General features: G+C 51.0%; 1 protein-coding gene across 6 annotated transcripts in view; it reads right to left on the bottom strand.

The window, feature by feature from the left end:
• Positions 1-27,726, bottom strand: part of MYLK (myosin light chain kinase) — a 267,670-nt gene that overhangs the window by 51,372 nt on the left and 188,572 nt on the right. For 4 of the 6 annotated variants that reach the window (XM_059920960.1, XM_059920958.1, XM_059920959.1 and 1 more), the window contains 2 exons: positions 22,269-22,385; positions 13,107-13,193 (listed from right to left, as the gene is read on the bottom strand). In XM_059920960.1, the coding sequence (XP_059776943.1) occupies positions 13,107-13,193; positions 22,269-22,385 (204 nt within the window). Of the gene's footprint in view, positions 1-13,106; positions 13,194-21,827; positions 21,928-22,268; positions 22,386-26,547; positions 26,774-27,726 lie in introns of those variants that run through there. The other 2 variants (XM_059920962.1, XM_059920963.1) reach the window with 2 other exon arrangements.

Here is a 27,726-nt window from a genome sequence, read left to right as displayed (position 1 = left end):
CAAACCTATTCATTTGTCTAAATAGCAATATGGTGAATATGTAAAAATATCCTCAGCTATCTTCATAGCTTATTTTCATATTTCTTTCAGGTCTTTGTTCAAAAGTCATCTAACATACTTATCCAAATGAAATGAAAACCTACATGCACACAAACACCTGTATATGAATGTTTGTAGTGGGTTTATTTGTGATTGCCAAAAACTAGAAGTTATCCAAATGTCCTTCAACTGGAGAATGAATGAACTGTGGTACATTCATACAAGGAAATACCACTCATCAATAAAAAGGAACAAACTTCTGATATATACAACATGAATGAATCTCAATGATTCATCTTTCTCTTCTGCTAAAAGAAGCCAGATTCAAAGGCTGTGTCCTGTATAATTCTATTTGTAGGACATTTTAGAAAAGGCAAAACTGTAGGGACAGAGAAAAGGTGGGTGGGGAGGGGTTGACTACTAAGGGGCATAGGGCATATTTTAAGGTGTAGAAACCATATCTTGGTCGTGGTGGTAGTTACAGGACTATACGCATTTGTCAAGAACTGTGCAATAGAATGGGTGAATTTTACTGTATGTAAATTATAATATGAAAAATGGGAAAGAGTTGCTTAACCAATGAGATCCTCCCTAACCACACTATATCAAATAGCTGTGGTTTTATAATAGATTGTCCTTGTTTTTAGGAAATATATACTGAAGTATTGAGGATAGAGGATACCACATGTGCAACTTACTTTCAAACTGTTCATAAAAAATAATGTGTATGTAGGTATGTATGTATACGTGTATATGTGTTTGTGAAGAGGTAGAAGGAAAGAGAGGTTGACAAATAGAGGAAGAGAAGGAGAGAGAACATATGATAAAGCAAAAATGATAAAACATTAATATTTGAAGAATGTGAATGAAGGGTATACAAGAAATATTTGTACTATTTTTGCAACTTTTCCATAGTTCTGAAATTACTTCAAAATAAAAGTTAAACAGAAAGTTAAACAATGTTTTATCCAGCCAACATGATGTAGTTGTTCAAATGAGGGAGAAAGAGAAAGCAGCGTCTGTTGAGTAGATGGCTGGGAGGTGGGACACAGGGTGGACCTGAGGACTCGAGATGATCTGACCTGGAGAGAAGAGCCCCATTGATCAGGAACAGAGTGACTCAGAGTAGAGAGTCAGGGTGATGTTTGGTGGAGGGTGGCTGGAGCACAGGGCTGGTTTCAGAGAGCAGTGGCGTGAAGATGGTGTGACAATTTAAAGAAAATTAAAAATTCAGTTCCTCGGTCACACTAGTCGCATTTCAAGTGCTCATAGCCATGCATGTTTAGTGGCTTCCATATTGTGCAGACAGAGAGCACTGCTATCATCACAGAAAGTTCTATTGGACAGTGCTGGTCTAGAATGTCAAGTTTGAGAGTTAGGTCTCTGTCCTGAGTAACAGGGAGTCCTGACACAAACAGCAGTCCAACTGGGCTAGAGGACCCCTGGAGGTCTTTCCAGTTCCAGGGCACAAGAATATCCAATTAGGGGGCTACTGCCATACTCTTAGGAGAAACACATCAAGGTCCAGCCTTGGCAAAGGCAGCAGAAAAGAAAATACCAATAAGAGGTGGAAGAAAAGTTAAAAGAATTTAGGGGCTAAACAAGAGGGAGGAACAAAGATTTCTCAGGGACTTCTTGCTTGAATAAATGGGAAAAATTTTATCGATGGAACGTGGAATCTAGGAGTGAAAGACGAGGAGTTTGGCTTGGCTCAAGAGAATGTGGTCGATGAAAGAGTTTAATCCGTGTATTGGCTAGAAGCCCAGGATCAGAATTCTAGAGATAGTTGGTGGAAGCTGAACGAGAAAGATTTCGGGATCCAACATGCAATCATTAATGGAAACTGTGAGGATGGGTCAGTTCTTTGGGGAAAAGAGTACAGTGAAAGATGAGAAGGGGCCAGGGTCTGATCTGAGGTGATGTTCGCAGGGAGCAGCTGGGATGAAGGAGAGCGGCTGTGGAAGGACTGTCCCTGAAACCCAGGGTGGAGGAGGATGGGCACCGGGAAGATACGACCAGCATCAGGTGATGGGTGGTATTTGAGAGGGCAGGTTCTGTGGGATGGTGGGGTCAGAAGTTGCTCTAGAGTAGATTCTCAAGGAAACAGCTAGGGAGTCAACTAATCCATCAAGAATTCCAGAGGTGAAAGGGATAAAGAGAAGCAGGGTGAAGAAGAGGAAATGTCAAGCTAACGTTTCTTCCAAGGTGAGAGAGAAGAGAACAGGTGTGAAAGCAGAAGGTTAGGACTAGGTGGAGAGGGAGAGCCCAGAGATGCTGGCAGGGAAGAGCCTGGGAAAGCCAGATCCCTCGGGAGTGGGTACTGGATGGGACACGGAACTCTCAGAATTGGCTGAGCCACAAAGCCCCCTGCTCCTCTGCACCCAGGGCAGCTGGAAGGGAGACGGCACAACTGGAAGAGAGCAGCCCTCGAGGGAAGGAAAGAGGGGCTCCTACCAGAGCCGGGATCTGACCTCCTGGGAGAGGGAAAGCCATCTCTTCAGAGCAACTGTGTGGAGGGCTGTTGTTATGGGCTGAGTGGTGTCCCCCGCAGTTCATATGTTGAAGCCCTAGCCCCCAATACCTCAGAATATGACTATATTTGGAGACAGGAACTTTAAAGAGGTGATTAAATTAAAAGGAGGCTGTTAGGGTGGGCCCTAATCCAAACCGACTGGTGTCCTTATAAGAACAGGAAATTTGGGCACACGGAGAGACACCAGGGATGCACACGCAGAAAAAGGGCCGTGTGAGGCAAGAAGCCCACCACCTGCAGGCCAAGGAGAGAGGCCTCAGGAGAAACCAAACCTGCCGACACCTGATCTCGGACTTCCAGCCTCCAGAACCGTGAGACAATACGTGTCTGATGTTTAGGTCACCTGGTCTGCGGTACTTTGTTATGGCAGCCCTAGCACACTGCAGCTGTGGATGAGCTCTGGGGCAGGGAAGGAGGGTGCCAGCCCCTGGAGTGGTGGGCTAGGAGTTAATCAGGAGGCAAGCAAGGGCACAAAGTGGAAGCAGATGACTCCAAAGTGCCCCCCTATACTATTCTTGGGGGTTCTGGGTAAACCTACCTGGCCAGAAGTAGAGCCTGAACTAATAGCAATATTTCTATGTTACAGTTAAATAAGATTGAAGGCCAAAGTTTTATGGTAGTTCTACAAATTTCGAGCGTCTCCTGTTTGAATTGGTTAGCATTTGAAACTGGTTTGGTTCCTATCAGTGACAACTATTTGAAACGTTAACAATGTTCTGTATCCTATTCTATACATATTTTATAGGACCATCTGCTGAAGTCCATTAATTGCATTCTGGGCTTAGGAGAACATATTTAATGGATTAGAAAGCAGAGTCACTGGATTCTAAACCTGGTTTCTCGTAGAGAGCTAGACTCGGCAAGTTGAGTTTCTAACCCATGATGTCATCATCCTTTTTCTCATTGGGTTCTTACCCCAACCAAACACAAGCAGGGCACTTCACGTTGTTTCCATTTCATGAAAAAGGAGATGGATTTGAATAAAAGTCAGATGACTTGCTGGGTTTATAAAACGACATGTGGCCAAGTTAGAAACAGGACTTAACCCTCTTGCTGCCCAGAGTATGGCTGCTTTCCTCCTGTTTCCTCTTGACTCCAGCTGACACTCTGCCCCGTCCTCAAATCAGGTCCTTGAAACCTTTCTCTGTCCTTTTACAGAAATGCAGTGGGCGTAGGCTCTGGCATTGGACTTGGGTTTGAATACCGCCCTGTTACTTCCCAAGCTGTGTGACTTAGAGCCTGTTATTTAACCTCTTGGAGCTTCAGTTTCCTCATTCAAAGAATGTGGGAAGAATAAATAAAATTTGTTGTAAAGAATTAAGGTACATTGTAAAGAAGGTATAGCAATAAAGTGCAAGCTCTAACACCAGCCCTACCACCCATTCACCTTTCTTCCCAAACACATCCCCAGAGGACTGCTCTGTACTTTCCTTCACCTGTTTAGTCTCCACACTGTTGGTCAGGTCAGCTTTATACCTACACGAGGTCGCTCATGCTGCACCTGAAGCTCCTCCCCCAGTTCAGGTCCTCAGTAGAGGGAAAATTCTTGCTGGTCCAGATGCCCAAGCTCTCAGTACTTCTTGGGCCACTAACTAGTTTCTTTTCCTCTGGATGCACCCTTCTTATCTTATTATTGCTGTCAGCCCTTTGTCCCTCGCCCCCTTCTCCAGCACTGCAAACTTTCTGTGCTAGCCATTGTCAGAGAGGAGTATCACAGAAGGAAAATAAAATCCAACCATCTTTGCAAACCCCAGACACAGGGTGAGGCAAGGAGGGCAGAGTGTCCTCGCTCTCCTTGCCACTGGGTCTGTCCTCTCCCAGACAGTCAGCCCTAGGTGGCACACCCCTCCTGGTACAGCACTGCTCCCCAAACTCTAACTCCACAAACTTCTCTGAGTTCCTTTTTTATATCCCTCTTTCTGCTGCCCTCATTTTTCCTGGAGCCCAGACCTCTCTCCTGGGCCCACCCATACATCCCACTACCTGACACCATCTCCCTAGGCACATACCGCAAACCTGACACATCCAAAACCAAATCCAGTTCTTCTTCCCATACTGCTGTTCATCCCCATTTCTCCCAAGGCCCCCTCCCTGCCCATATCCGGTCACGAACTGACATCTTTCAATTCCATCAGCAAGACAACCTCCTTGGTCCCACTTCCACATCCCCGCTGTCACCATTCTAGTCCTAACTGTACCACCTCCTAGACCTCTGGTCCCCTGTCCCCACACTAACAGGTCCATCACTCAGTGGCCAAAATGGTCTTTCTCAAACGCAAGTCTGATGTCACTCCACTGTTGAAACCTCTCCAGTGGCTGCCCACTGCCTCTTAGGATCAAGTCCAACTCACCAGACAAGGGCCTTCAAGATTTGTCCCCGACTTTCATCCCCAGCCTTCTTTCTAACTCTTGGGGAACACCCTCACCCATGCCCTGTATGCTTAGTGTCAGTGGTTCTCAAAATCTAGCATGCATGACGATCACCCGGGAGACTTGCTGAAAACACGGACTCCTGACCTTCCTGGGGTGTGGATGTTGCTGGTTCCTGTGCCAGCTTCTGGGGGGCACTGCTCTGTACTCTACACTGAAGGCCTTTCGGCTTCTGCAATGCCAGGGTTTTGTTGTCAACTCTTTGCTGACTCTTGCACATTCTGGGACAGGTCTCAGCTCACGCATCACTGCTGCCAGGTTGGGTTCCATGCCCCTCCAAGGCAGTTCAATCAGCAGTCATCACAAGGCACTGCAATTGCAGAAACCTGCCCCCAACATGCATATACCCCAGCAAGCTCCCTGGGGACAGGAACAGGGCCCATCCTGTTCATTTTCTGTATCCCCAGTGCGTAGCTCAGTACCTGGCACAGGCTAGAAAACCGCTCTTAAAGGAATGAATGGAACCCCCGAGGATCTCTGTTAACATGGGAATTCCCGAGAACACTCCAACCCACCCCTGGGCTCTGATGCTCAGAGATAAAGCCCATTGGCTTGAATCCATGTGCAACTTTCCACAAAAAGGAGAAGGTCCCTTGCTCTGTTACCAATTAGATCAAAGCTGCCAGGTGCTGGGCCTTCCACCCCAGACAGGGGACTGAGGCTGGAAGAAGTGAAGCAGCCCAATAAAAACATCACAAATCAAAGCACTGAATTTAGAAGGTTCCTGGGAAACATGGGGCTGGGCTGGGAAGGCTGGCCTCCAATTGTCTGGGTAATCCATCTTCTGCTTTTGCCCCAGCCTGCCCCCACCCACCTAGTCCTGGCCTCATGAACCTTCCTCTGCCCTGGGAGGGCAGAGGTCGGCACCCCACAGAAGTTTCCAGACTGCTCAATCTGAAGACACATGAGTCCCTCTCTCCAGTGATCTCCGGAAAGATCAGAGCCAGCAATTGGTAGATATTTACAGAGCCTGAAGGCGGGTCTTACAGCTTCAAAAGGGCCTGAGATAATGGAAAGCCAAAGGGAATTGGGGAGGTGGCATGAACAGCCCAGGGTACAGGGAGGTCCCTGGATCTCTGCCTCTCTGGGGACATTTCCTTTTTTAGGTAGCTAGCTAAAAATAGACATCAAACCCTTCACAATTCCCAAAATCAGCATTAACTTTCTGCCACAAGCTCCTGAAGGGGATTCGGGTTGGGTGACGTGTGGAGGGAGAGCACCCACCCTGCAGGGCTGTGTCAGAACAGGAGGGTGGAGGTGAGGACCTGGGGATGGAAGGCTGAATCTCACTGTCCTGCACTGGGGGAGGCTCAGGGCTCCAGGGTACTTGAAAACCCCCCAACAATGTCCCTCTCCCTCCCCCCACACACATTAGGCCCTTTCCAACCCCTCCTTACAAACCTGTGGAAAAATATTAGTCATTTTCCCAGAATGAACATCTCTGGGCAAATTTCCTATACACAGCCCCTCATAGCAAAGGCTGTCACGTAAGAAGATTCCAGAGGAACACCGCTCCTCTTGTTACTGCAAACACCCAGCCCTGAGCCCCCAGGGCACAGAACATCAGGACAGCTGTGAAAGAGGCAGCCCAGCATGGCCAGGACAGCAGTGTCGGTGTTGCTTGATGGGCATCCTCCAGGCCCTCGCCTGGGAGGACCCATCCTGCCACTGAACTGGCTTGTGGGAGACAGTGGAAGAGCTGGGAAGGATCTGGAGGTGGCAGCCCAGGGGTGGAAGCACAGGTCCACATGCGTGGTGTGGTGGAGGGTGGCATGACCACCATCACTCTTCAGAGACCAGTATTTTGGTTGGGAGTAACCAGGAGTTGGTGCCAGCTTTCAAAGACATTCATGGAAATACCCCCACTTCTCTCCCAGGGTCCCACATCTTTCCCTGTCAAGCAAGTCTTGATGCCAAGTCTTAACCTCTCCAGCATTTCCTTCCAGCCCTCTGAATCCTGGAGAGAGTTTGATCAAAAGAAAGATTTGATCCTGGAGAAAATCTTCTGGATAACTGGACACTGCTTTTGATATCCAAAGATGCTTTCAAGGTGACTGACTTTTGGTTTCATACAGAGACACATACAGGAGACCAAGGCAAAGATATCTAAGAGCATCGTAATCTGGGATAGTAGTCAGTGAGGTCAAAGTGACCGATATCAGAGGTGAAGCTCAAGGCCAAGGCCAGGCATGGAATATAAAGTGGTGTCCCACCTGCATCCTCCCCAGATCCCAGAAGCAGGGGAACTCATAAATACATTTGAAAAGTGAAATACTTGTTATATCCCTACTTCACACCAGGCACTGAAATTTCAGAGATGGAGGAGCACTGGTTCCTGTCCCCTAGTTGTAAAAGCACCTTGTGGATGTTCCTCTATCTCTTTTCTAAAAGACCGTCAGCTTTACGGACTGATAGGAGGAACCCCTGAGCCTGTTATCGCACCGGCAGTGCCTCTCTGTATTTTCTCAAACCATCCTTCAGCCCCATCAATGCCTCTCTCACACAAAATTCCAGTCAGATCCCCTCCAGCTGGACACCCTGAGCCTGGACTCTATGCATATGGCCTCCTTCCCATCAGGATATCTCTGCTGCTGTGTGTTCATGCTTGCTGGAGCTTCCACCCTTCATGTACCAGATGATACAGAGGGTGTTGGCCAACCCCACCTGTGCTGTATCACTCCAAAGAAAAGCATTCTATTGAATGGCTTGATGTCAGAGCTGGAAAAGGCCTGGGGGGTCAGTCGGAGAAAGTCCCCATTTGACAGGTGCAGAGGGAGGAAGGGCTTTGACTAAGGCCACGTGTTCAATTAGAGGCAGAACCAAGACGTTCATTTCCTGCTCTCCAGCCCAGGGGCTGTTTGGCTATGCCCTGTGCCTGAGCACTGCCCCACCGGGCACAGTAAATGGGCATCTGGAGGTCCAACAAGGAAGGGTATTGCTGTCTACCCATGCCCCCCATCCCTGTCACAAGTGGAGGATACTTCTCCCCTGGGCCCATGCACGTCTCTCTTGTTCTCTCTCCAAAGGTGGGAGACGACCCACTCTGGGCTGGAGGAGTGCATAAAGTTTTCCAGGAGTGCTGAGACTGAATTCCCATCAAGATGGGGGAAAGCAGCCATAAAGGATAGTGGGACAATTGACAAAAATTGAATATGGGATCGTGGGTTAAACAGTATCGGTTCAATGTTAAATGTCCTGATTTTAATAATTGCATTGTAGTTACGTTCTTAGGAGATACACAGTAGATATTTAGAGGTCAAGGGCATGATGTCTCTATTTGTAAACGGTATATATATGTCTATATGATGAATGGTGAATATATATGAACAGATATAGTGTATATATAGTATATATACAGTGTATATAGATATACAGATATGAATATTTGATGAATGGTGTGTATATATATATATGAGTTTATACACAGAGAATGACAAAACAATGGAAAAAAATGCAAATAATTGATGAACCTAAGTAAAGGGTGTACAAAAGTTTCTTGTACTATTCGTGAACCTTTTCCGTAAATTTGAAATTATATCAAAATAAAGTTAGAAAAAAATTCCCATTGAGAGGCATGCAGCAAAGACCCTGACAGGTCTCAAGATCCAGGGAAGCAGGGAAGCATGCCGGCTGTCACCCTCTTCTCCCCCCAGCTCTGATGGCAGTCAGACCTCTGTCCCCGCTGGTGGACAGCGTCCACTGTGTGGGCAGCACAAGGGATGGCCCTGAGACTATGGAAGGCACGGGGTGGCGTGGGAGGAACGGAGATCAGGGTTGCCCTCACAGTGCCCACATGTAACTAGCTGTGAGCTGTGAGACTCTGGGCAAGACAGTTTAGTTCTCTAAGACTCAGATTTGCTCATCTGTAAAATGGGAACAACTATTTGTAGCTCAGTTGAATAAGACTTGCCTGAAGTGACATAGATTGAGTGGCTAAGATGATGCCTGTTGCATGGGTGCTCAAAAAACTCTTGTTTTGGGGCTTCCCTGGTGGCGCAGTGGTTGGGAATCTGCCTGCTAATGCAGGGAACATGGGTTCGAGCCCTGGTCTGGGAAGATCCCACATGCCGCGGAGCGACTGGGCCCGTGAGCCACAACTACTGAGCCTGCGCGTCTGGAGCTTGTGCTCCGCAACAAGAGAGGCTACGATAGTGAGAGGCCCGCGCACCGCGATGAAGAGTGGCCCCCGCTTGCCACAACTAGAGAAAGCCCTCACACAGAAACGAAGACCCAACACAGCCAAAAATAAATATAAAAATAAATAAATAAATAAAAGATTACTATTAAAAACAAAAACAAAAACAAAAACTCTTGTTTTGTGCGATGGGCAGGTGACTGAATCGGGGGCCCTCACGATAGTACCTGCGCATTCCTCCCCCCAGTCTCCCCTCACAAGAGGAGTGTTACAGTTCCTCCTCAACCAAACCACATTCCTCTCCTCTTTCATAACCTGGCCTAGCGTTTCCCTCATCCCAAAATCTTCCCAGACGACGCCCTCCTCACTTCTGTACTTGTGAGTTGGTGTCTGGCAGGTTAACTTGTACTCTCGTCAGTTTTCTCTCATCCGGCCCCTTGGGTTTGGGCAAATCAGCTTGGCTTTTCCCTCACGCTCCCCAGAGCTAGGCAGCAGCGGTGCCCCCAGGGGCTCTCAGGCCAGTGTGGACAAGCACCGTCCACGTTCACACCTGACAGCTCCCTCACAGGACCGAACATCCGAGCTGGGGAGGGGAGGGCATGCAGACAGGGATCTGGCCACCATCTATTTGACAAGGAAACCACTCAGCCTTCCCTCGGTCACTGGAGGAAAGATGGATTCCCTGGTTAGATTAGGTACTTCCCAGCCCTTGATGAAAATGAACACACATACACAGCCAGACCACTCAGCAACGTGAGAATCTGGGCTTTCTCATGGAAACAGAGATGTCTGGGACTGGGGACGGCAATGCTAAGAGAAAAAGGCAAGTTGCAGAGGTGTACAGATGGCATAATTCCATTTCTGTGAGAAAAAAATCCAACTGAAATATTTACATGTGTATATGTGAATATTCAGAAAAAAGTAATTGTGAATATATTTGAGGAGGTGAGTGAAATTAGGGGTAGGATGAAAGAGGGCTTTCACATTGTACTTGGTAAACTTCTGTACTAGTTAAAATGTTTAAACAAGAAGGCATGCATATTTAACTTATGTAATTGATAAATCATATAAATTATCCCCCAAAGTGAGAAAAGAACTGGGGGTGCAGGCCTAAAAGACACCCCCTTCATTCCCTATCTCTGGGCAGCTGCCTTCTCAGGAGCCTCCTGGGAAGGAAGCCCCACGGTGGTACACAGGCACCCAGGAAACTCTGCAGGTTTCTAAGGAAAAAACGCTGCTAATGCTCTCAGTGCCCCAGGGAGTGACAGGCTGGGATGATGGGGGGCAGGAGGCGTGGGCCAGCAGAGGGGTTCAACATGGCCATTACTATACATAGAGACACACACTTCCATTCTTTCGGGAGTAAGACATCTGTCTGTAACTCCAACGTGAAGGCTTTCTACACAGAGTGAAATTCCCCTTCAGCAGACAAGCAGTGTCAGCTGGAGTTGATGCAGTCACGAATGTGTCTGTTTGCCACGGAGATGAAGCGCTTTCAGCTGCCCCTCCCTCTGAGCAGCACCGCCCACTGAGCCCCTTTCTCTGCACCCTTCGGAGGGGAAAGAACCATGGCGTCCAGACTCCACCAGAGCATCTTGCTCTCTCCCTAAAGGCAGGTGATGGAAGTGCCCTGAGGACCTGGGCCGGGGGCCCGCGGTGGTTCCACATTTAATGGAGTTAGTAGAGGGGACCCGGTTCTGCTTCTCAAGACCAGCGGTGCAAGGGCACCGGGCTTCCCTCTGGACAGCTGGTTTCCAGCCTGGCTGACAGCACCTTGGAATGGCCCAGGAGCGTAAACATACATTGAAGCCAGGGTCCCACTGCCAGAGATTCTGATCTCATTAGGCTGGGGTGCAGCAGGGAGCAGTGGTTTTAAATGCTCCCCAGGTGAATCTAACATGCAGCCAGGGTGGAGAGCCCCTGCCCTGGAAGTGCATGATGACAGCTTGGCTGGGGTTTTCCACAGCCTTCTCTTCTCCAGGGCAAAGAGCCCAGGTTCCGGGCCAGCTCACTGTCTCCAGTTTGTTTTTCTCTTTCATGGCTCTCCTCTGACCCCACCTCACTTCCCTCGGGATCTCACCGGAATAGATGTGCCAGAGCTGAGGACAGGAGGCTGCTGACCTCCCAGCTAGAACTCCAGGCACTCCTGCTTCTGCCCCCAGGAGAGAAGAACAATCGCATCAGACCCAGTTCACCATCACTTGGCGCTCTTATGAGATCCCATGTCTCTCCCGAGGACTTTTTCCCATAACTAAATAGAACACAGGCCCAAGAAATCCTTTTGGAAGATAAAATCATTAACCCATTCTCACTAGGTTTTTCTTAGAATTGTTTATGCATTGTCAACAACTTATTATTAAATGTCCACTTTTGATAATCGGAGGCTCCCAGTGGTTAAATATCCATGAGAAATTATCATTCCAATTTGGCTGCCCTGGTATGTGCATGAGGAACCCAAACTCCTCATTGGGAAGGTAAATAGGTTGCTTTGAAGAGACGAGAATAAAACTAAGTTACAGAACACTGCCTTGTAATGGAAAAAGAGAGGCAGCCTTTGAATGAATCTAGCTCACTTCCCTTTATTAGTGTGGGTAATTAAGAGTTTGTCTTGTCTTTTGCTCTTTTAAAACACAGAGAGTGTTGGGGGATGCCCAAGCAACCCCATATCTTTTGTTAAAATTGGAGTTTTCGAAGCATCCTTCTAATAAAATTAGACCAATAATTGATCAGTAGCGGAAGCCAGGGCTGCATTATGCCCTTTGTGGAGTCTAAGCACTTTTACCTTTGAAGGCTCCTTCCCTTCACTAAAGAAAAAAAAAATGTATATACTTACATACATACATACATAAATTATATTTTACAACTGCATTGGTATAAAGATGAATATATTAATGTTATGAATTAAAACATTTTCTTTGACCTAAAAGTTAAATTTTTCCCTAATTTTATAAGATATTGAAATATTTTTGTGGGCCTGTAAAAGCACTGTGGACCCTAGGCACAGTGCCTAAAAGCTTATAAGGGGTTCTGGGGGAAGCCAAGATCCAAAAAGAGGGAGAGAGTCAGGCAGAGTCATAGGAGAAGCCCCTTCCCTGCTTGGCTATTTAGACCACAGCTGCAAGTTTGTTCTAAGAGATGCTGGTAAGGCCTTTCTATGAGCAGGTCACGGCACTGGCATCCTGAAAGGTGCACCCCTAAGTTGGCCCAGCCGGAGGCCCACGGAACTTCAAAAGGAGGAAGGAGGATGAGACACAGACACGTCACCGTGACCCTGGGAAGAGGACAGCCAACGGCAGAAGGGGGATGCTGAGTGCTATGGGGGCTCACAGGAGGGACGAGTTCCTTTCAGCTGGAGCGAAGACGAGCTCAGGGATGAGATGACTTTTCAGTGGGAGTCTGTCCCACAAGAGAGGTGCCAGAGCAAAGGCACGAAGGGAGGAACACAGGGGTGTCCGGTGCACACAGAGGAGCTCAGTTTGGCTTGAGGATGAAATAGGAGTAAGGAGCTGGGGGGCAGCGCTTGGAAAGAAAGGCTGAGGCTGGATGTCAGAATGTGTGCCCACACGTGGCAGGTGTGCCAGGATGGCAACGCGTGAGAGGTTCACTTGCACGGGACTGGTGGGCTCTGGGGACCGCTGGGCACTCCAACCAGGAGTGATCTGATCAGAGCCACTGTGTAAGAAGGTCTATGTGGCAGGAAAGACTCAACTGGGAGAGATTAGGAGAAGGTCTCCCAGGGTTGTTGGTGGGAAGCAGAAGGGGCCTGAGTGACGCTGCCAGAGGATGTGGATGTGTAACACCACTCAGGCCTTGGAGAGGTGGGAGGGGTGAGAAAAGGCCAGTGGCTCGGTCACCGGGAGCTCACAGGGCGCCAGGGTGGTGGCAGGGGCCAGGGTCCGAGGAGCACAGGCAGGGAAGCGGCCGGCCCTCAGTCCCGGGTTTGCCTGGAAGAGCTGAACGAGTACTTACTCTCCGTTCCTAGCATGGAAGGAAGAGAGCTCTTTGGCCTCCGGGCTTTCATCTCCGGGGCCTTGGCGTTCTCACTGGTGGGGGCATCTGGAACAAAACAGGTAACGACAAACATGAGTAGGCGGCTGCCCAGGGAAGGAAGCAGAAGAGGCATCGCAATAAACATCCCACCTCAACGCCGACAGGTCCTCCCCGTCCCGGCTCCACTCTGAGGGCCCTCAGCGCCTGCTGGGCAGGCCAGGCACCTTCCAAGGAGGAGTGTCCTCGCCACCCGGCCTTAGAAATCAGGTGCAGCGCACAGCTGCCCCGAAGACGGATGGACAGGCTATCCTGGGAGCGGGGTAGCGCTTTCGCCTCTGCTGCAGGCACGGGCCGCCAGAATCGCATCACTGGCAGGGCTGGGGGACAGTCAGAGCCCCTCTGCTCGCCAATGCCTATCTTTTCCCTTCACTGGGTCTTAACTCACTTGGGCTAAACATTCTGGATTTCCAAAAGCCCGCTCTGTGTAGAGAGGTCTCTTGAACGGAGGAAGCAGGGGATGGGTTGCTGCCCTGTTCTCATGGTCTGGAGGGGGCTTGCGGCCTGTTGTCTCTGACTCTTGTACCGAGGGACACTGACAGTCAGACCTCCGGGCCAGATGAAGGCCTCTGAGCAGGCGGCCGGCATGCCTCGTGGGCTCTGGACTGCGCCTTGGAGCCCTTGTGGGGGCTGCTGCACCCTCCCCAAAGCAGAGCCACTGGAACCCGGCGGCGGCAGCCTCTGGGCAGAGCTGAAATGCTGCCCGGGTGAGCGCACAACTCCGCGGGGCTGTCCTCCACTCCCCCTCTTCCCATTCATGCCCAGTGTGGAAGATGCCGGGGGAAACCCTCCCTTGTCAGGGCAGCAGGGTGACATAGCGCTGGGCTGGGTGGGAAAGGCCCTCACTGGGCCGAGAAGAGACTGGCCTCTAGCAAGCTGCCGGGACGGGATAAGGAGCTGGCTGTACCGCTATCACTAGGCGCCAGCATTTTCCCCGCAAGGAACTCTCTTCAGGGACTACGCTGGGAGGGAGCCTCCCCCTCCGAGCCCCTTCCTGTGCATCCTTTTCCTGCTCCTGAAGAGGAAGCGCAGAGGGAGAAAGGAGGGGGTGGGACTTTCCAGCTGAGGCTTGGCCACATTCCTCAGGCCTGTCTGGGGAGGAAGGGCCATCTCCCTGTCCCCGCCTCCACGGTGGGGCAATCCCAGACTCTAACACGTGCTCTCGCCTAGACTGGGCTTCTGGGGCTTTGCAGGGTGGGCTCGGAAGCACAGAACTAGGGGCTGGGCGGGTACACTGCCCCGGCATGCAGACTCTTGGTGCTCCCGTCTGGATGCATTACTCCTTCTAGATGGCATTTGGATCCCTTTCCTGCTCCAGAATGTGGGTCTGTCCATATAAATTCCTCCAAACCAGTCAGGCTTCCTTCCCAACTCAAGGCCTGCCCACTCTCCATTAGCTGGGTAATCCAGGAACGGAGGCTCGGGCACAGCACACAGGTCTCCAAGACCGCGGGGACAGTCCCCCACTGCAGTCGGCCAAAAGCTGTACGTGTGTAACTACAGGAACGATTAAACGTAATCCTTAAGTAGAACTTCCCAGCAGTATATTTCAGGGGATGGGGCTGAAGGAACGAAGCTGGAAGAAATTCCTTTGAGCAGTGCTTGATAACCCGGCCCCCTACCCTGCCTCCATTCCCCACTGTGTGTTACTCTTCTGCCACCTTTCGTAAGAGCAAAAGAGCCCCAGATGATGAGTCAGGGGTCCCTGCCATCCGTAGCTGACACGGCCTGTTCCTGTCTCCTCAGTGGGCCGCCCACCCACCAGGTTCTGTGTGGACATGGGTGGAGGAGCAGGAAGTCCCATGGGGAGGGGATGATTTCATTTTTCTCACATTGGGTATTTTCCCCGGACATAGTGGTCATTCTCATCTACAGAACAATCCTCAGTACGCATTTATCAACCTCTGGTTCTCAACCTTGGCTGCACATTAGAAGCACCTGTACCTAGGTATCTCACTTCCCAGATCCTGGCTTAATTGGTCTGGGTGGGGGTCTGGGGATAAATAATATGCCACCAGGTTGAAAACTCCTAGTCTCTCTCCTCAAGGTGTGTGTGTGTGTGTGTGTGTGTAGAGGTGTGTGTGTGTGTGTGTGTGTGTGTGTAGAGGTGTGTGTGTGTGTGTGTGTGTGTGTGTAGAGGTGAGGGTGGGTCTCAGGGACTATTCCTGCCCATGCTTCCCTTGGTATTTGCAGATCAGGCTGCCATAAACCAAGGTCATGGGGTGAGTCTATGGTTCCCTTGTCTGGGGCCCTCCCTTCTTCCCTTCCTTCAAGACCAGCACTTCTGACAGCACCAATGACAATTTAAAGAAAGGCGCACCCAGAAATTTCTTTGTTTTCCCCCCTTTTAAGGAAGAGGAGGCGAGGACAGAGTGTGCACAGACAGTCCTCGCTTCCTTGGCGTAAGTACTCGCTTTGCCGTCTTTTTCCCACTGAGTGCCGGGGCATCAGAGGAGGGAGACAAGGAAGGACCAAGATTTTTTTTTAATTGATGGGGAAACTGAGGCATAAGCAAGCAAAGGAGGAGAGGCCCAGTTTTCCCGGGCTCCTGAAAGAAAGGAGACAGGGACTGAGATTCCTTCTCTCCTCGTGGGGTCATGGTGGGCTTTGCTTCCAAGCATCATTAGAGTAGGGATGGAGAGAGGAGGGCTCTAGGTGCAGCTTTGTCATCAGCAATCCTGGGATCGTGGGCAAATAATTTCAGCTGCCCCGGGTCTCTGTTCCCACATTTGTACAAGGGAAACTACACTTATTTTCTCTTCCTCACAGCACTACAAGGCTCTAGGGAGAGGACACGTGCGACGGTGATCATTTACCTGTTCATTCATGTCTCCTGTTGGCCGCATTTCCTTGCCTCCTTCCCAAATCCGCTTTAGAATCCTCCACCTTCACAAAGCCCTCCCCATAGGCCCCTGCTGCATGTTTCCTGCCTCCTCATCCGTCCTCAGCTCTTGGGTGCCTGCTTTACACTGACTTGTGTGTACACCACCCCGTCATGTGCTTTGAGCCTTGTTTGTAGATGTTCCTTATCTTTCCATCTGGCCGTGAGGAAAGGGGCTCAAGTTTCCCTGGCAGATCAGGCACACCCCCAGACTTGGAGCCCCACAGGGGTGGAACGAGCCCCCTCTTCCCTCTGCAGCACCCCCGCCCCCTGTGGGCTGTGCCTGCACCATGAGCCACTAGCCGTCAGTCTGTCCGTGAGAACCGCAGCAAGGAGTGGGCTGGGAGGACCACGTGCTTAATCAGAACCAGCTTTGTGCTCACATGGCTGCCCAGGGGATAAAAATAACAGTAATAAAAGTTTAAGAGCAGCGTGTATTTTCTGTCTATTTTAATCAGTTTGTGATGAAATTGAACTCCATTTCTAGATCTGGGCCCCAGGGCTGGAGTCCTTTGCTGGTCTGCTGGTGCCCCCAAAGAAGCAGCAGGGAGGAAGGTGGTGGTGTGAGGAGTGGGGGGGGGGGGGCTCAACATAGAGAGGAAAACGTGTCCTTATATGGACAATGTCTCACCCCTTCCACTCCTGGGCTAGCTCTGGGCTCAGCCTTCCAACACAGCATTTCTTCTTCTGTCTCCCCCGAGAGAGGTCATTCCCAGAGCTGCAACCCTAGGCAGGGGGAGTGAGGTCTTGGGAGGCTTTTGGGAGGGGGGTCTGAGTTTCCAGGAGCCCCAGAAGGGGCAGGGCAGAGGGGCTGGCCTCTGTCTCTCTCTCTGTCTGCCCAGGAGCGAGCAGCATGCTGGCAAAATCAGGAGGGAGAGAGCTCTGGTCAGGATGAGTGCCTTCCTGGCTCTGCAGGCCGGTGACTGTGAGTCCTTGGGCAAGTTCCTGACCTTCTTCACCAGGAAAAAGGGAATAACAACACCCCAACAGAGGAGTGAATGAGATGTGGAGTAAGAGCTGGCATTTACTGGGTACTCAGGCCGTGCCTGGCACGATGCTAAGTGCTTTATACCCGTGTTTCAGGTTGAACCACACCATTCGCCAATATTCAAGTGTTTTTGACCTACTAAAATAGCAATTTTATTTAGTTCAACCTAATACATTTTAGCTGCCTGAGACAATATAAAGAACAAATGGGAGTGGGAGCAGACCGAGGCCAACAAAAGAAGTGGGGGTCGGCTCAGCCACAGTCAGAGGGCTCCCTGGCCATGGAGGCAGTGGACCACAGTGGTTAGGAGCCAAGGTGTGGGCTTAAATCCCCACCCAGCTGGTTATTAGCTGCATACACCTCAAACTAGGCTTTAAACTCCCTTCTTACAGTTGCAAATCGCCCCGAGTTGCCAAATCCAATGGCTAACACTCAGGCTCATCTTATTCTACTTGGCAGAGCCTTTTGACACATTGATCTCCATCATTCCTTTCTTATTGAAATGATCACCCTTTGGCCTCTGGGACACCCCTCTCTGCTTGATTTCTTCCTGTCTCACCATGGCCAGTCCTTCTCCGTCTCCTTCGCAGACCTCTGTCCTGCCTTACTTTTCAGTGTCGGACTCTCTCCTTCCCTCCTCCATCCACATCCACCCCTGGGGACCTCATATACTCCCAGGGCATTCAGTGGCCTCATGAAGATGGCTCCTCATGTCCTGCCTCTAACCCCGACCTCCCTCCTCAACTCCAATTCATCTAAAGGTCAACCTACACAATAGGCCCACTTGGATGTCTAATGGACACCTTAAACTTCACATACACGAAAGTCTTGACTGTACCCCACCCCTACCCATTCTGATCTTAGTAGGTGGTACCACCATTGACCTGTGCTCCCTCACGAAAACTAAGGGTCACCTTTGACTTCCCTTTCTATTTCCAATTCATCAGCAAATCTTATCAGCTGTACTGTCAAAACATTATAAATCTGGTCATTTCCCACCTCTTCCATAGAGTCTAAGCTGCCATCATCTCATGCCTGGGCTATCGTGGCAACCTCGAATCTGCTCTCCCTCTTACTCCTCCTGGGTCTGGTCACCGCCTGAGTGATCCTTTACAATGGCCAGGGTTGTCCCACCGCACTTATAATAAAATCCAGTGTCCTGGTCACAGCCTACATGGCCTTGCAGACCTGGTCCTCCTCAGTCTCATTTCCTACCACTCTGCCCCTGGCCCGGGGCTCGGCCACCCTGGCCTCCTTACTTCTCCTTCCGGGGTGTCTCTTGTACAGTCTCAGCTCAGGGTTTTGCTCCTGTTCCTTACCTCTGCCGTGCTACTGCTGGGACTCCTTCCCAAATGCCTTCAGGCCTCTGTTCAAATGCCTCTTCCTCAGAGAGGCCTCACCCTCTCCAACAACAGCACGCTCCCCCATCACCCTGCTCTGCTTTCTTCACAGCATGTGTTGTTGCCTGAGATCGTATGACATATCTGTTCATCCGTATTTTTGTCTCTCCCTCACTCGAATGTAAAGGCTCTGAGAACAGGAACTTGTTTCGTTCACTGCTTTTAACCCCAGCCCCAGGAGCAGAGCGGGCACTGACATACGGGTTGAGAGAAGGCCCATGGGAACGCCACCCCCTACCACATGCACACACCAGCCTCCATGGTTACAAAGCCCCTGATCTCACTGGTAGCTGAGGCCCGATGCCCTTGGCAAGGTGGCTGGGAAGGGCGGCCTGATCTGCCCGGTCTTGGGATTTGGGCCTACAAAGGGCTTTGCTTCCTCACCTCCCACCTGGGTCTGAATGAGAGGGAGTGGGCCACTCAGGCCAGAGGTGCAGAAGGACTTCCCAGCAAGAAGGGCTGGATCTCTCGGACAGTGGACCCTGCCATGTTATTCACTAGACGGGGAGGCCATGCAGGTGGTGGAAAGGTGCAGACTTTGGAACCAAACACACCTGGGTTGGAGTCCTGCCAGGGTAACTCATGCCAGGGAGTCATGTGACTCCCTGTGCAGCGTGGCTCGAAGGGCCTGGGCTTTGGGATCAGAGACACCCAGGGAAACGGCATCTCCTGCTTACTGTCTGAGTGACTGGGGATGGCTGCTGACCCTCGCTGAGCCTGGGTTTTCCCACTGAGAAAGATACCCTGCCCAACTGCTGCATAAACTAAAAATGCACAAGAGTTTCTGGCCACGGCAGGCCATGGCAGGCCTTGAAGGTCAGCTTTTTCTCCTCCTGGGTGAGTTTTCGGACAAGTCCTTACCCACCCCAGGCTTCAGCTGCCTTCTGTGGTACAAGTTGACATGTCTGCTGCTAACCTGGAAGGAATGGCGGTATGACCATAATCAAGAAAGTGCACAGAGCACCCTTTTTCTTATGGAAACAACCCAAACGGCAGGATTAAAAGAGCCAGATGTGCTGCATTATAAAGGCTACCTCCCCCTGTCTTTTCTATAAGAGGGAAGAAGTAGTGTGGCTAATACGGAACAGCCAATGAGCCAAAGTCATTTTCATGAGGTCTTGAAATACATCATTCTATTAGCCACAGATATATAGTCTAAATGGTGTCTAGCACAGGCTACATGAGTGATAGTGAGTGACTGTCGGGGGCAGGGCCAGCCTGACATCAGCATTAGCTGTGGTCCCCACCCCGAGAGAAGGACCTTGCAGCCCCTTAGGAGGGAAGCAAGACTGGTCTTATCCAGAGGTTTAGCAGGGCAGCTGCAGATGGAGAGCAATGGAAGACACTGCCCAACAACCAGGCTTCAAAGTTCAGTCAAGTTTACTTCTTAGGGCAAGCGGTTCTTCACTGTATTTTAATTCATGACTTTTTTTAAGAATTTGTTTAAAAACTGTGGACCCTTTCTTCAGAAAAATGCTCTAATCCACAAACACATAAAAGTTTGCCTATAATATCAAAGGGTGCATGGGCCCATTGGGACCTCTAAGCCTGGTACTATCATGGAGAGAGCTGAGGGGATCGGGGACAGAGCAGGACTTGAAGCCTATTTAGCTGAGAGGAGCACAGGGGGAAAGATGCTGAAAGGGGGCGGGGGAGCAGCTCAGGAGCCTGTAGTCCTTTCCTATTTGCCCAGAGGTGGCTCTTGACGGAAAGATAAAGCTAAATGTGGCAGGAAGGACAAGAACATAGCTCCAGGTGTAGCAACAGAAAAAAGTGGGTGTGGAGGGGGGCTGCCCTTCCCTTTTTCTCTTTGAAAAAATACAAAACAAAACCCAATTAACCCGGAGTCGGCCCTGTTATCTCAGCTGGTCTCCCTCTCATCCCCTTCCTAGCACTTATCCTAAGACCCACATCCCAGTCTGTAGTCTGAGGCCAAACCCTGCAGAGGCCCCTCTGAAGGAACCATAGATACATTATGATGGCCAAGATTAGAAGGAGACCAACTTAGGGGCAAAGAAAGCCCTTGAAGTTGCAGAATGAATTCCCCAAACCTTAAAAAAAAAAAAAAAAAAAAATAAGAATCCCCAAATGTATTCTCTAGGGAAAAAAGAAATTTTTAAAAATGAGCCATTTGCTCTTTCTGGAAAAGGTGCTGACACTTTGCAGATAAGGAGAAATGAATTGCTGTCCTGCCTTCAGCTAGCCATGTAAATAGGACCCAAAGAGGCTAGGGATTCCAAAAGCAGATAACCTCATTAACAGGCGGGGCTTCCTTCTGGAACCAGCATGGGTCCCAAGTGTGGCGCTGTTAGAAATAGGTTTCTGGGGTCAAGTTCCCAGAAACACTGTTTTTTAAATTGCAGTACCTGTCTAGAAAGAAGCAAAACTCTGACCTGGGTGGGTGACAGGAGTAATCAGAAGCAGCAGCCCCTAGCCTCAAAACATGTGTTTCTAGCCCCCTTCTGAACTGACCATACACTTTGACCCATGGAATCTGCTCCCTTAGACTCAAGAGCCCCTGTGACAAACACATTCACAGAACTCCAGGGAGACACTCACAATATTCTACAGTTTCAGGTTTACTGTTGGCTACTGACAATTTAATTTGTGTTGCCATTATATGTTTTTTAAAAAAAGACTTTGGTTTTTAAGACTCTCTTTTCTTTTCTCCCACTCATTATGTATCATGGATCTTGGCTTTTATGATCAGGAAATCATATTACAAAATCCAGAATGGAGACAATGATTCCACATCTTGTGGAATGGCGGTGAAACAGGTTAGGGGTTTAGAAGTCAAGGGATTATATTCAAAGTCAGAGGAACAACAAAGCTGGTCTTCAAGATGCCTTATTTGGACACTAGCTTTTAACGTGTCACTGATAGTTACTAACCAGGCATTTCAAGGACAAGAAATTGTTTTCCCCAAACTACCTTTTTAGACAGTTCCAGGCAAGTAACAAAAAACCAAGAAAGGGCACCGGATTGCAAGTCCCAAGACGGGACTCTGGCCCTGGCTTGGCCCTCAGTAGAGCAGGGAACCTCATGAGGGAAGCTTTCCCTCTCTGAACAGCCTGGGTGTCCTGTCCTGTCAAGTGAGGGTGGTGGCCTAAACCATCTACTTCCAAGCCTCTAATTCTAACCCTACACAAAGGAGAAAAGGAAAGTCACAAACACACTACCTGCATTTCTTTAGGACAAATCCCCGTTCCTTACAGCTTGGACTCGCCCCTTCCTCACAGGAAACTCCACTCAGACCTGGTAAGCCTCTCCGTCCCCACGCGTCTCTTCCTCTCCCTCTGCTGTGTTATGATTACTTTTCTCTAACTGCAGAGGCAGGCCTGTCCCCGTTACCCGAAGCCTCAGCCCCTACTCACCTCCTGGAGGAAGTGTCCCCACTTGGACCTCACTCTGCTCCCTCTTCCTCACGGGTCTGTCCTGCCGGCACTGACACTTGTTCGTTGCGGCTTATAAAATACTATGTAGTCATTTTCCTGTGGGTGTGTCTTTTCTCCTCCTGCCCTGTCTCGCCCTTCCCTGCCTGGCATGTGGGGGTCAGGACTTGGGAGGGGGGACCATCAAGGTGAGCAGCCCTCTTCCCAGCCGGGGACAGGGCTGTGAGGCCACAGGGGACCGCCAAGTAGAGCTCCCACTTTCCTTCCTGTCTCATTGTTTTGCAGAAGATGGTTTGTCACCCACAAAGTGAACGCCTCAGGTTGGGATGGCAGCCTCGGCTGCAGCCCTGTTCAGGTTCGGTGGGAAGGGGGCGCTGAGAAGCGGGATTCTACGTGTGGCAGGGGTGGGTGGGCACGACCTACCGTCCACGGTGACTTGGCAGGAACACTCAGCCTGGCCGGCGCTGTTCTTGGCTACGCACTTGTATAAGCCCCTGTCCTCGGGCAGTGCCTTCTCAATGGAGACGGAGCACAGTGAGCCTGGGCGGGAAGAGGAACATTTGTTGAGTGGACCAGGTCTGAGCCCAACACCTGCCGGGCACTTGGAGCATCAGAGCGAGTGTTATTCACACGCCCAGAAATCAGAGGCCCTGTGGGAACCAACCCGCTCGCCCCACCAAAGCCAAGGCACTTTTTGCGGATAACCCAGACCCAAAATAACTGATCCCTAAATATACCCAACCGCCCCCCACCCCAGCAAGTTCTCTCATGGGGATATGATAGAAAGGTAAGAAGAAGAGAGAGAAATAGCCTCTGCCTTCGGAGAGTGTCAGCACAACAGAAGGGGCAGATGGACCCAGGCCCTCACACTGGATGTCACCAAGAGAGACAAGCAGTAGTCGGGCTCAGGTCCACAGACTGTGCTACGGACAGTGGCAGGTGAGGACACTCTGCCCTGCTTACAGCAATGCTTCTGGGAATGCATCCTAGAAAAGGGCATTTTGAACAAAGAGGTGGTGGGGGGAGGGCAGGAGCCCCTGTCCAGCAGGGACACTGGCCTGTGGGCAGATCTGTTGGGAGGAGACAGTGACAAGCCTGGGACCCCGGAGCTGGGCATGAACAGGAGTCTGGTCCTCACCCATCCTAGCTCTCTCATCCCAGGGCTGGCTACTTCCCTGGGGGACACGTTTGGGGAGTTTCCCTTAGGGTGTGGGGGACACCAGCTGAGGACTGGGCTTGCTGGGCCAGGCAGGAGGGCAGCAGTAGCCTCGTTCCTGCCATCAGACACACACACAAGCCAGCAGCACGGCGTCCTGCCCAAAGCTGCCCTGTCGTCAGGGCAGCCGTCATCACACGAGGAGGAGGATACAGCCGGAGCCACATGCATCCTGCCGCCTGGAGCCACCGGCTCCGGCCGCCCCCCTTTCCGCCACGCTGCCCGGCACAAGTCACTGGCTCTGAGCGGGCAGAGCTGTGTGCGTCCCAGGTGCGTGTGCGAAGCAGCATGACCTTTGATCTCAAAAGTCCCCGCACCCCCATCAGACAGATGCACAGACTTGACCAACAAATACCAGCATATTCAGAGAGAGGAAGGGTGACGTCAGTTCTGCCCAGAGAACCTCACTAAGGCTGGAGGAGAAAGCAGAGACAGAATAGTCCTCTTTACTTCCTGGCACCTGGGTAAGGTCTTCAACAGGGAAACCTCAGTCCCGCCGACCCCTCGGGGCAGGATGGCTGATCTGCGCCCCTCCCTCCTACACTCTCACTGAGACCCCACCTCTCAGAAGGACCTCACTATGCCCTCCCACCGGGGTCGGCAATGCCTCAGGATCTCTTCCCATTGTGGCTAGGAGATAGAATTTGCAGATGCTACAGCAGAAAGGATTTAGGTTGGATTTTTAGGAGCTCTGTCATGAAAGAGAGAACTATGCGGCACAGGAATCGGGGAATGAGGGTTACTATCTTCTAGAGAGAGAAATTTCCATTCATCTGGGAGGGCAGGGGCATGCGAAGATGACCTCTGGCCCCCAAACTCGAGGCTTAGAAGAAACGGACCCCATCTTGCCATTTTCCCTCAGTCTGAGGCTAAGGCTCGGGGAGCAGATATCCCACTGCCAACCGACATCCTGGTCGAATCCTTGATTGTCTCTCAGCTTCAGTCCCCCAGCTGCCTTCAGCCTTAAACCCAAATGGGACAAAACAGTAGTGAGACCCCCAGGAGAGGTGGAGAATGTAGACCATAGCCCTCACCCTTCACGGGGGGAAAGCATCAGAAAGGCAGTTTTTCCAAGCCGCTCACAGCCTGGACCCCTGGCCATGTGCGTGGGCTGGGGGAGGGCCCCCAGCAGGCTTGGAGGCTGGGCTGGCCCAGATTGAAGCATCTGGTATTTCCTGTGGGACAGCTTATTCCTGACCTCCAGAAGAAAAACTGTTTCCCAGAGTTTTTTTTGAGAAGCCTCAGCCTGGTGGGGAATTTTGAGAGGAAGGTGAGGGGGATGGGAACCAGGGATCCAATGAATGGCTCAGCTAGACCGGTCCCTGGGAGAGCCCCTCAAGGCCACAGAGTCTGAAGACCACCCCACCGTCTTGTGCTTTTTCTGAGTGTGTGGGGAGAGGGGGCGTGGGGTGTATGAGGTAGAGGGAGTGGTCCCAAGGACTAGAGGCTCTGCTCCGAGGCTGCCCTCAGTCAGCAGTGTCTCCTGACCTGGTCCCCCGGCATGCCAGGACAGTACAACTCAGCTCCAGGTCACCTCCTCAGGGATGGTGCCTTCCTTGCCATCTCTAAGCACCCCTGGCCATAGGTGGACCTCTTCGGTGCCCTGAGTTCACCTTTATCAGAGCTTGTCTCCCAAGGCCATTACTGAAACACACGCCTCTCTCCCACGCTAGATCATGGAGGGCAGCGACTGTGACTATTATGAATGTTTTTCCTGAGCCTGGAATGCAGTCAGTTTAAAAACAAAAATTTGCCGTTCTGAGAATGTCCAAGGCATACTCCTCGAGCAGGTGATCTGGTAGGATCTATGCAACAGAAAGTCATGAACACTTAATCAAACATAACCTACCATTGAAAAAGATAATATAGTTTCTAAAAGGAAAAAAAAAAATGCCTAACTCAGAATTCTTCAAGTGGATTATGCATACAATGAAAAGGGCTAGACTACTGCCTCACACATAGTAGGTGCTGTATAAATCCTTGTGTTTTGTAGGGTGGACTTATACAGGTTTTGAAAAAGCCTTTGCAAGATCCCACACTGAAGGCAATTAAAAATGAATCATCGGTTGACAGCAGCAACAAAAATGAACCCTCATTCATAGATGGGGAGAAATGTTTGCCAGGGAGAGGAGCCTGGCCCGGGGACAGGAAACAAGGCATAAAGATGAAAGCACTTCTCAGGAGCAGCGCAGAGCTCACCGGCCAGCCATGGGCCTCCCAGTCCCGGGCCAAGGCCTGAGCAGCGCTGCTGCAGGTCCAGAAAGGGCCTGGTGAGGTCGCTCTGCAGGCCTGGAGGGCAGGCCCAGCTGCTGTAAGGGAGCACCATCCGCCCTGCCGTTCTGGGGGATGCAAGAAGAGCAAGGACACCTCCACAGGTCCCTCCAAGGATGAACAGTCAACTCAACTGACTGCCATCACACCTCTCCTGCTCTCCTTGGTGCTAGACAGAGTGGACATAATCATGTTTTGGGGGGGCCTGTGGGCTATGAACCCTATCCAAGTACAGGGTTCAGAGAAGCACCCCTGAAACCTATCAACAGTGCCCACCAGCAGTAGGTCACAGACACACACATTGATGGGGGAAGAGCACAAGAGTCTGTCATGGCCAAAGGCCCCAGGGACAACAGTCTGGGAAGGAGTCCTGGAGGAAGTGAATCTTGATCTTAGATGGGGTAACAGAAGGGGGTTCAGTGCAGTGGAGCAAGAAGGGTTACGGGTCAGGGAGGCGGGGGTGGAGAGGATGCTCAGTAGGGTGTGAAGGACGGGGAAACCCACTTAGCAACCCCCCTTCTCCCTACAGACCCCTCCGAACTCCAGCTTCCTTCCTTATTTCCACTGGTACCATCACTGCGACCCAGGCGCCCACACATGGACACTCAGTGCGCCTCCACACCTTCCTCTCCTTTACCCCAGCCGCCCACCCTTCCAAGCCAGGCAACAGGTTCTGTTAATTCTGCCTTTGCTTCTTGCACTGGTTATCTCCTGTCTGTGGCCATGACTACCTTGTTCGTCCAGGCCTCACCACCTTTCTCCCCACCCTCTTCGGTAAGCTCCTTCCTTGTCTTTGGGCACAGAATCAATCAAAACCCGTAAACCCCAGCTTTGTGTCTATTGCTCTCCATTCCCAACTCTTACATGGCTCCCTACTGCCTTTAGAATTGAGTTCCTTAGCATGATAGGGGATGGAATGGGGCCGCGCCTCCCTCTCGAGCCCAGATGATGCTGGGAGCGGGCCCGCCTTGCCTGCTGCCTGTGTTCCTGCTTGGGAAGCCCACCCCCTCCCTCTCCTGCTGCGAGCCCTGCCCGCCTTCACACTTCAGATCAAGGCCCTGCTCTTTCACCACCAGCCTCTCCCTGCCGCCCAGCACTCAGCTCCCTCTCCTCTCACTCCCAGCAGCTCATCATCGGCACTTGGCTGGAAGAGGTTTATCACTGCGCGTGTGTGTCCTCTCTTTCCAGATCCATCGAGAGTAGATTTACTCATACCTCTCAGAGGTCCCCCTCCCTGCAGCGGAGCCTCCTGAAGCGGTCACTGCCAAGGCTTCACCGCAGGTTTTCTCCTGGGTCTGTGTTTGAGCCGGGCTCTTGTAGATTTGGACAGGGACGCACTAGAGAAGGGGCAGTGGACAGAGCGTGGCTGCTGCTTTGAGACCAGGCCTTCTCCCTCCCAGGCCAGTTTCAAGGTCAGCTTCCTCTACTGCAGTGAGAATACCAGGAACTCACAAGCCCAGAGGGCACCACCAGTCTTCCAGCCTCCTGACAACTGTTGACGTGTTGCGGAATAAACAGCCATTAGCCTTTTCCCTTGATAGGCAATGCTCTCGGGGAGCTGTTCAGGGAAGGACCAGGATACTGACACGCTAACAAGAAGTAACTAAGAGGTGATGGAGCACAGCGGTCTAGGCGTTGGAACTCAACTGCCTGCCTTCCAATCCCAGCTCTGTTACTAACTAGCTGTGCAGCCTTGGGCAAAGTGCTTAACTTCTCTGTTAGATGGGCAGTATAGTGGTTGTGAGGATTAAATGAGTGAAAAGCATAGTAAGATGCCTGGGTCAGTGTCTGGCACGTGGTGTTCAATTAGTGCAGGCTATTCTTATTTTTCAAAGGAGAATTACAAATATTTAGAACCTTTTTAAAAGTTGGTTTGGGGGCTATCTCCATAATTCCCCCTCCCCACCCCAGTCTCTCTCTATCCTCTCATTGTGCTGGCCTTCATTTAATCATGTCTTCTTCCCCAGCTTTAGACCTAAAGGGTCCGTCTGAGGTGCTTTCTGTGGGAGGTGACACTGGAGTAGCCAGTGTAAAAGGGTCTCAGCGCCCAGCAGCTATGCTACATCAAGGCACCCTGGGTATGAACAATCCATTCTAAGGGCTCAGGTGCGTTTCTGAGACCAGAGCTGAGGTGTGCTTACACTGCTCTGTCCAGTTGATTGTTTATAAGCAGCTCTTGGTGGCTCTGCAGGTTCCACGCAGGTCCCACAACAGCTGCACAGCCATGGGCATTGCCCTCAGCCGTCCCAACATCAGCTTCCCCGAGGGTGGTACAGCCATGGACCTCACAGCGTGTAGGACTATGGGACCACACATGTCCCCACGATGGCAGCTGCCCACCTTCTGTCCCGCCCCGAGAGGTCACCACAGGGTAGCCTGGGAAATCCTCCTGGT

This window comes from Balaenoptera ricei, chromosome 4 (assembly GCF_028023285.1).
Source record: "Balaenoptera ricei isolate mBalRic1 chromosome 4, mBalRic1.hap2, whole genome shotgun sequence".
Lineage (NCBI taxonomy): Eukaryota > Metazoa > Chordata > Mammalia > Artiodactyla > Balaenopteridae > Balaenoptera > Balaenoptera ricei.
The sequence above is the reverse complement of the archived record's forward strand: the minus strand, read 5'-3'. Positions and strand labels throughout refer to the sequence as shown.